Below are 9,617 nucleotides of genomic sequence, written 5' to 3' on the forward strand. Positions count from 1 at the left end.
TACATGTTAAGAACAATCACCAGTCATTTTTTGAGCCTAAGGCTCGGGCAAAACACAGTGCAAAAGATAACTATATACATAGGCGAAAATTAGTGCAAATAAAGGTGGAAAAATGCATTCTCAACATTCTCAAGTAACATATTGTTATTGCACATGACAGACACGCACAAATGCCACTATCTAACGCTATTTTTGGAAAACAAAACACAACTCTCACTCGCTCTCCTTTTCCTCTCTCCCTTCGCTCTCCTTTTCTCACTCGTCTTCTGCCAAAGCTGCCGTTTTCTCAGTGCTGTTCGACATTACCTTAATATATATACCACACATCATATATTGCCGGAAAGCACAGATTCTCAGCTCTCTGTCAGCATTGGAATTTTTTAGATTGAGCAAACTTTCAAGGAATTACAGTGTTGAGAATCCGTGTAGTGGTCTCATGATACTTCTGGTGTTTTGCTATAAATGCCCACGTCATATGGTTGCGAGTACCGTAATGAACCATATATGTGTGCATGCCCACAATTCTCAGCTTTCAAACGCTGTTGGAATTTTTCTGATCAGACAAACTTTGACAGAGTTATGGTAATAATACTCTGGACATATAAAACACAGTGCCTGCGCTGGCTCAGTAGGTAAAGGGTTAATGCTGACAATATGGGCAAAAACGTTTGACTGCCTCTTTTTTAGATATAGACAAAGGTATTAAGCTAGCTGCCTGACCTTTATGCCAACAGACTGTAAGGACAGGCATGATGGCATAGAAAAGGGTCTTCCCCAATCTGTTGCCACACAGTTGGAAGCATAGCATTGTCCAGAATGTCTTGGTCTGCTGAAGCATTAAGATTGACCTTCGCTGGAGATAAGGGGCTGAAAAAGAGCCCCATACCATTATCCCTCTTCCACCAAACTGGACTGCCAAACAGAAGCATGATCGCTCACTCCACAGAACACGTTTCCATGTCTCCACAGTCCAGTGTTGGTGTGCTTTACACAGTTCCATCTGACGTTAGATTTTGTCTAACCTATTAACATTAACCATGGAAGGCAAAGGGTCAGCTAGTAATTGACAGGAGTGATGACAAGAGGAGAGTTTTCCCCACAATGACTTAGACCGGGACTGAAGAAGGGGTAGAGTTTTTCACTGAAGGAACAGTCAGTAAATCCGTGGATAATGTCTGCTGTATCTGCGTCAAAAAAGGAAACCGAATGATTCCCATAGTCCACAAACACCCCAACCTTCTCCGGTTGGGATTTAACACTGAGATGGATTCCTGAAGTTTGGTAAGTTTCTCCGTTTCTTAGACCTATAGTCCAGTAGCCATTTTCCGGGCTTGCATTGATCGATCCCTTCTTGTCGATCGACTCTTTGACGACACCTAAGTCCCAGGAAGTCTTCCCTTTGACCTCAACCTCGTAGTAAAATCTTCCTGATGAGATACTCTGCTTTCCCAAAACGTTGATAGCAGACAGAAATCTCTTTGAGTTTTCGGACCGATTTTGTCGTACGTCACCACATTGAACTCGCTTCCCATCATCGGACAGAATTAGGCTGGGATGCGCTGTATCAGGATCTAAAATAACATCCTTTGCAAACTGCTGGACCCTGTTAAGCTTTCCCCTATTGACGAAATCCTCCCTCTGTTTTCGGAGTTTTTCCTCAAGCTTGGTGACAGTGATCGCCACACTTCCTCCGTATGACGTTGGAGTGATGCCGACTTCTGTCCAGTTCTTAGTGGGAGGAATAGCATTAAGGAAGGCGAAGCTTTGGGCAGAGTTGGGATGGTCCTTGGAGGGTGAGAGCTTCTCCACTTCAGCACTTCTCTTTGTAAGCTCAGAGATCTCCTGCTCCAGCCCTTGGATGATTTTTTCAGCCTGTTTCTGCGTTGCTTCCCTCTTTTCATTAATAGACTTGATAAGCTCATCTAGGCTTTCCTTCAGAGTCCGCAGCAGCATAGCATAGGCCTGCTCACTGTCTGCGATATGTCTGTCTGCAGATTTGCTGCAGAGCTCTGCTGAGTGTTTGATTTCCCTGATCTTCATCTGCCTCTCCTTGATCATCTGCTTCATTTTAACCCCCAGCTTGGCTTTTTGTTTTTCATATTTGTCTGTCAGAGCGTCACACTCATGGTTCTTGAGGTCTGAAACAAAACAGAACATGACAAACATCTGGTTAGACTAACAGACAGCTCCGTTTGTTTTACTTTATAAAAGACATTGCTTTACATCGATTGATTAATTGTACTTCATTTATGTTTTATGCACAAAAAGTACCCAGCCTTCATGGGTCTTTAAGAGAAAAGAGAAACCGTTGCATTGCTCCAACAAATCAAATCATTTCAAACCATTACAAAGTTGCATGTTTCTTTGACAGTTCAGTATAAAATAGGGCATTTTGCTTTTTCTCTCCAGGATAAAGTCTGTTACAAAGGAAGGTCCTTTTTTAAAACAGAACTTTTGTAAATAATACATCCTTTAAGTCTGTGGTTCTCAACCGGTCAAGCATCAGGACCTACTGTCAACTCGTCAATGAGATGTTGGGGCCCAGGTTTCTAATATTTGTAACCAATCTGATATAAGTAATATAAAATAGGAAGGGCTCTTTTAGGGACTTTTCCAAAAGGACTTTTGGCTGTGCTGATCCAAACTAAGCCAGGCTGACTTACTTTTCCATCACCAGTTTGGTGAGGCACTCTAAGGTACGCTGAGCCGTGCCCAGAATAGTCCTGCAATCGAGCAGGGCCCAAGGGCGCTCGTCATCATTCAGGGGTGCCTCACAGACGAGTTTAAGTGGCAACCGCCGCACCAAAATTTGAAACATCTGTCGGATCACCAATAGAAGAAGAAGAAGAAACTTTCGAGTAGAAAGAATCTGTGCTTCTTCTTCTTCTGGGCCAACAAAACAATGATTTCTGAAGCACAGCTTTTTAATGCCATCGATCAAAATGCCACACCATCAGCTCGAGACACACCCTCAGACAGGTAACTCGGCTGTGGTGGAAAGCGAATCTCTGGCCATGCTGGGCTGCCTTGTTGAGTTAAACACAGTAGAGTCTAGTTGTTTGATGTGAAAAGCCCCATGACACTGACTTTTGGGTCCCGACCCACCAGTTGAAAACGACTGCCTTAAGTCTTTATAAATGGGACAATATAAAACAGAAAATAAGTTGCTTTCTCAGTTTCCACAAATTCAGATAAACTCTGTCCTGCTTTGGGGTGACGTTAAAACTCGCCGTTTTCTGTTTAAATTGTAAAATGTTGCTCCGATTGGATGTCTAAATCATATGTTTCGGTCCGAGTCTTATTCCAATTTTTAAGCAATTGAGAATGCACCATAATAAAGTCAGATCACGTACATCTATTCACTTCAAAGCACCGTAAAATCCAGATTGTAAGTTGTCCTGGTATATGGTCCCCTTGACGTCAGTGAGCCATTTTGTACATGCACTCCTGCATATTTCAATGTATTACACTGTTAAACACTGAATTGGCAGAATAAGCTCTTTGAAGCTCATTGCAGAAGAAAAGACCCTGACTATTGAAACTCAGTGGTTAATCAGGATTTTCAAACTTAACTGTTTGTTAGCCCTAGTGATTACACATCAGAGTCAGCTTAACTTTATTCTTCACGTGGATCTTATTCTAGGTATTTATATTTGACATCCTCCAACCTACCTTTTGTTTCCCTGCTGGAGGTTTGCAAACGCTCTACCAGGTCATTCCTCTTGATCTTCCCTAACACCTTCATGGTCATCGTCAGAGCTCCAGGCCCCTGATATTTCTGCACCAGTAGATCCACTACATGTTGTCTGTCTGCCTTTTCCAGTCGAGCGACTGGTATGCCTGTACAACCCTCTACGATGTTGTCATGATTCAGGAACCACTTGAAATGCAGAAAGTTCTCTTCGCTTAAGTCCAGCAGAATGTTCCAGAGTTCCTCTTTCAGTTTTGCCATCAGGGTTCCCTGATGATAAGAAAATGATGGAGGCACATTAATGATTGGTTTATCCGATCTAACGCATCTACACTAGCCAAGCTTTTCTAACATCCTAGGGTGGTGGTCTGCAAAGTTGCCTAGAAGGAAGAGGGTGAAGCCATCATGGAAACCAATCATTGATATTCATTCATGTTCTGTACTGACGAGTCCATCCAGGTTTTTATTCTTTTTTTTTTTTTTTTTTTTGTAAAGAGTTATTTTTGGGCATTTTTGTGCTTTCATTTGATAGAGGAGGACAGTGGATAGAGTCAGAAACAGGGACGGGAGCGGGGGAGAGACACACGGTAAAGGGCCTCAGTCCGGATTTGAACCGGATCCACGTACATGGGGCGTGCCTTAAACCACTAGGCCATCTGTGCTCTACAGGTTTTTATTATTCTTAAGACAACAGAAATAACCCTCCTCCCACTTTTACATCTACCCTGCAGCTTATAGGAGAAAATGGGCTTGTCCTGCTTGGTTGTAATGGTTTATGATGGGACAGGAGATGTTTAGAATTGACTTTGGAACTGTACTTACTGAAATGTACCCTACTTGGCAAGGTTGAGTTCACATCTCACAGACTGTGCCCGACACTGACTTCCTAATTTTGCTTATTTTTTGGGAAGTAAAGCTTATAATAAAAACAATATGCATACAGAAATCTCCTTTTAGGGTCCCTAACTGGATAGATCGAGACAAATGGGTTCCAGCACTTACCCTTCATTGGCGCGATGCTGCTGGAACTGGCCAGATTTAAGCCCTAGAGGACATTTCAGCATGCTTACTGAATTTTACTTCATAAGGTTGTCAATTCTTTACACTTCATATACAAGTATCCAACATTTTGGCAACTTAACACCATGAAAATATTACAAATGCCACTGACAAATTACGTTCCTAGAGGACTTACTACTTCCTTGTTTTACATCAGCAGTCCTTATGCAATCTTGTAGCGGGAGTCTGAGGCTAGTTCTGACAAGCCCAACCTCACTTGACTACCTTACATTCAGAGATCAATCAGTTTTTCTCACCGGTGCACTCACAAGGAAATCAGAGACAGAAGCTCATTCATCACACTGGTTTGTTCCTCTGAGAGGAGTCTCACCTTTTAAACGTATTCAGATGAAGTCACGGTTACTTCTCCTAACAGATGATAACACTTCTCAGCAGTCACTGTTGAATGAATCCTTCCCTGTCCAACCTTAAAAATATGGTAATACAGTGTCAGAGCAGGCGGACCAATGAGCTCGCATGCTTTATACTACTGGAGATATTACCGTCTGAAATGGCATAGAAATAGTCTTGATTGAAATATTTTGTTTCGAAGCAAAAAGCCGTTAATTGGCTGTGTATTCTTATCAAATAATTTAAAGAATTTCTGTGCCACCAAGCCAGCAACAGCCCAGACTGGACGCCTTTCAGGTTGTCCGCCTACATTCATACAAGACATTGCTGTAACTCAAGATCGCTTAAAGAGATTCTCTTCAAACTTTGCACAAAGTGGCTGTCATGGCAGCCACCGTGACAAAACACAGATCTCTATAACATCATGAAAATGCTTCTGGCTTTGCAATATTTAAGGTTAAGAAAGTACTCAAAAGTATGCATAACATTAAGATTAGTCATATTTTCTATTATTGAAGACATTTGATGCAAAAACCCCTACATATCGTTGGTTCAGGCTGCAGCTTTCATCAAGTTTTATGACGATCACTACACCAAACGTGTAGTTGTATATTGCACTCTTTGGAAAAGTGCAAAAGCCTGGTACCAAACTAGTATGCAGGGGGAAATCATTTACCTTTACCAGCAAGCTTTCCTTTCACAGCATCCACCTCAGTAAACATGTCATCCAGCTCAAAACACCCACAGCGAGAACATCCTAATCACATGATCACCATCTACGATTAAAGATCACCAGCAGGGCATACTGCAAAAATCAAGCTCCAGAGACACAAAAACAAAAGAGACTGCCTTCTGACTGATGATCAGCATTCACAGATTACGCAACAGAGGCTCCAAAAACAAAAACCACCCCACAAATAACAGACAAAGGGAGAATACGAGCTTCCTCAAGAGAAGGATGATGAGTTCTGACTCTCAGTTTCTCTTCCAGCAGCATACAAAAACACAGAGAGCCTCAAAACTTCCTCCACCCACTCAATCTGCCACGAAGACAACCTCTCCTTAACCCCCTCCTTCCTGTTTCTTTCTCTCTGTTTAGGATAGATGTTTGAGATCAAACATGCCACAGTATAATAAACTTAAAGCATTAAGATCTCATGTTTGTACACAGTGATGGCGTGTTTTGTGGGCAGAGCCTTATCAGTTGTAGAAAGCTATTGAGCTGGCTGTCAGTTCCCACCAGTAAGCTCTGGTGTATCTTGGTGCCTCCTACAATAATTTAAATAGTTTAGTGATAACCATTAACAAAGGGCAGGTGTTTCCTGAGTCGTACTGGCTGTTGGCACAGCAGGTCAACCATTCAACTTAACAGAGGAACAGTGGGACATCTATACTAAAGACAAGAACTAGTTGCTGGTGGTTCAGGGCCTCTGTAAGGTACCGAGTCACAATTTTCATCAGTAATATGCAAACGATGATGATTAGGCTTGCTGACCTTGACCCTTGACAGATGACCTCCAAAAGGTAATCAGTCATCCTGGAGTCAGGGTGAACATTTGTGCAAAGTTTGAAGGGATCCCATACATGACATACTGTGTAGAGGTTTGGGGAAACACTTACAAAAACAAACACAAACTCTGTTTTTCTGTTACAAAAAAAAGCCATACGTATTATAAGTAAAGAACCAACCAATCTTCTATTTTTGCAACTAAATATACTAAAATTAGTTAAATACAATACAATACAATGTTTAAAGCTAAAACTGGACAATTATCAGAAAGTATCCAGAAGTTGTTTATATTGAGAGACAGTCAATACAATCTGAGAGGAACATTTATTTTTCAAAAACCAAAGATATGCACAAATGTCAGATCTCATTGTCTGTCAGTTAGAGGGGTAAATTTGTGGAATTCTTCTTCTGAAATTATAAAAACATGCAGTACATTGGTAAGGTTGAAAAGACTATAAAAGTCAGTTGGTTTTGAAATACACCATGGAAAATGTAAGTTAATATGAATATGTTATTATGCATTGACTAATGAATGTAAACAACAACAATGCATCTGCATTGTTCTTGCTATGCACTTATTTCTGTGATTGTTATGTTATTTGTAAAATAAGAGGGGTAGGTGTTAATAAACTTTAGCTTCTGCCTACACCCCTTCAGTTTGATCGGAAACGTCGAACTTGCACCTTTATCCTGTGAATTGCTTTATTTGTGCAAGTGAACCGAAATAAATTTATTTCATTTCAAGGGATGCCGTCGAAGCGTTCTTCAAATATCTTACGGAATTTGGCTTTCTGACAAAAAAATACAAAGAAACTCTTTAATGTCAAAGTGAACACGTGTGTCTCAGTGACTATAGTGTAAAGCAGGGCTATTCAATTACAAATTCAACTGGGCCAAATTTTAAAATCAAGAAATGTATATGGACATATTCGGCGCCCAGTAAACAGCTTATTATGTCAAATTTCGAACCAATACAGATCAATTTAATGAAAAATATGCACTATTTACTCATATTCACCCTTTTAAATTTGGTAACATGACAAAAGCACACGAAAATTGCATAAAAACACACCAACAGAGCTGTATTTGGACATAACCTGAGGTAGTAGAAATGTTTTTCTCACTTGAATAAAAATAAAACTAATTGGATGAAAAAACAAAATGAAATTCTGTAAATAATAATTTTGATCACATCTTTCCCAGGCATATCTTTAAGTGCATAAAAACTAAATTTGCACAGTTGTAGCTACAGTTGAAAAGGGCATGTTTGGTATTGGTATCTTGGGGCTACTTCTGTCAGCATTGCTAGCCACGCTTCAAAACAATGCAGTGCATTGTAGGTAGACTGTTGCTAGGCTACGTGTAGTGTTGCATTCACGGTCTGAAATGCTGTGGGATTTTATGAAAACTTTCAAAACAGTTGCCCTCTGCATCTCTGGCATGGCCTCAGGCTGGGCCACTTGGGGGTTGGTTCTGGGCTGCATGTGGCCCCTGGGCCGCTAATTGAATAGGCCTGCTGTAAAGACACCTGTGTCTGGGTGGTCCAGTCACTGGTTAATCAGTATTCATGGCTACCATTACACCAGAAGACAAAAGAACACTCCAAGCAACTCAGAGAAAAGGTTATTGAAAAGTATAATTCAGAGGATGGATACAAAAACATTTCCAACATTTCCAAGGCTCTGAAAATCCCCCCGAGTTCAGTTAAATCCATCATGAAGGAACAAAGGAACATGTCACATGTAAATCTGCCTAGACCAGACCGTCCTCACAAACTGAGTGAGCATGCCAGAAGGACACAAATGAGAGAGGACACCAAGACACCTATGACTACTCTGAAGGAGCTCCAAGCTTCAGCAGCTGAGATGGGAGAGACTCTGCAGACAACAACTGTTGGCCGGGTTCTGCACCAGTCAAAGCTTTATGGGAGAGTGGCAAAGAGAAAGACACTATTGGAGAAAACTCAGATTCAATCTAGGCTAGAGTTCACCAAAAGGCATGTGGGAGACTCCATGGTCAAGAGGAAGAAAGTACTTTGGTCTGATGAGATAAGGTGCTATGTTTGGCAGCCACCATCCTCACCACACCTTTAATACTTCCAACGACTGGTGTCTTCACTCCACAGATGCTACCTGTTATTAGAAGTTAAAATGACATGTAACAGTTGGAATAAGCTCTTATCCCAACTTTTTGGAACATGTTGCAGGCATCAGATTCATTATGTGTGCATATTTCTAAAAACTTAAGGCTTGTTGGTAGATTGAAAAGCGAGCGACAACTGAGACGGTATTTCTAACAAGTACAGTTTCTATTCTTCCCCCTTTTAAATCTGAAATGTTTGTGTATAATTGCATTTTCGAGTCACTTTGTACTCTGATGATGATCCACCTAAGCTACAAGTCTGGTCTTTATGTTTTAGTTATTTATTTTTATATTCATAGATTTCTCTCTTAGTATTTGTGACTTCTCCGCAGGTAGATTACACTTGACTTCATGACAATATGGAGTTAATGAGGCAAATGTGAACACACCGAAAGCCAGGTTAAGCAAAAAGAAAAGTCATTCAAACATCAGTCAGTCCTTACTCATTTGTAACCCAGTGTTACTTTTATTCACACAGCATTAAGATAATGAAAATGAAAATGTGACCTACCTGTTCAAACTCTGCTGCAGAAACAGTGAACGTTGGCCTCATGTCGTCTCCTGTCTTATCTCTGAAAACCTTTAACTGTTCAGTGACTGAGCCCAGGGACAGTCAGATAAGGAAATAAAAAAGGGGAGGGGCATGTAGAGGAGTAGAGCTGGTTCTGTTGTAGTGTGCTACGGCTGCCACCAGATGGTAGTACTGAGTCATATTTCACTGTGTCTTTCGTGACATTGCCATTGCTTTGATGCTTATGTGTCACTAGTTGAACTTTACTGCAATGGTTTTTAGAAGATGAAATTAAAATAATAATCCACAACTATTGTTACACAGTATCTTAGTATGTGAAGCAATTTTCTGTG

General features: G+C 40.9%; 1 protein-coding gene across 6 annotated transcripts; it reads right to left on the reverse strand.

The window, feature by feature from the left end:
* Positions 1 to 526: 526 nt before the first annotated feature.
* LOC121505267 (pyrin-like) lies at positions 527 to 9,354 on the reverse strand. Of its 6 annotated transcripts, XM_041780414.1 has the most exons (6): positions 5,778 to 6,334; positions 5,082 to 5,177; positions 4,887 to 4,971; positions 4,694 to 4,736; positions 3,673 to 3,961; positions 527 to 2,138 (listed from the first exon to the last, which is right to left on the reverse strand). In XM_041780414.1, the coding sequence occupies exons 5-6, from the start codon at positions 3,950 to 3,952 to the stop codon at positions 1,057 to 1,059; spliced, it is 1,362 nt and encodes a 453-aa protein (XP_041636348.1). In that variant the 5' UTR covers positions 3,953 to 3,961; positions 4,694 to 4,736; positions 4,887 to 4,971; positions 5,082 to 5,177; positions 5,778 to 6,334; the 3' UTR covers positions 527 to 1,056. The 6 variants fall into 6 exon arrangements, with proteins under 6 accessions (XP_041636348.1, XP_041636347.1, XP_041636343.1 ...); XM_041780413.1 differs by lacking the exon at positions 4,887 to 4,971; XM_041780409.1 differs by lacking the exons at positions 4,694 to 4,736; positions 4,887 to 4,971; positions 5,778 to 6,334 and adding an exon at positions 9,265 to 9,334.
* Positions 9,355 to 9,617: the final 263 nt, after the last annotated feature.

This window comes from Cheilinus undulatus, linkage group 23, assembly GCF_018320785.1.
Source record: "Cheilinus undulatus linkage group 23, ASM1832078v1, whole genome shotgun sequence".
In the NCBI taxonomy this organism is placed as follows: domain Eukaryota; kingdom Metazoa; phylum Chordata; class Actinopteri; order Labriformes; family Labridae; genus Cheilinus; species Cheilinus undulatus.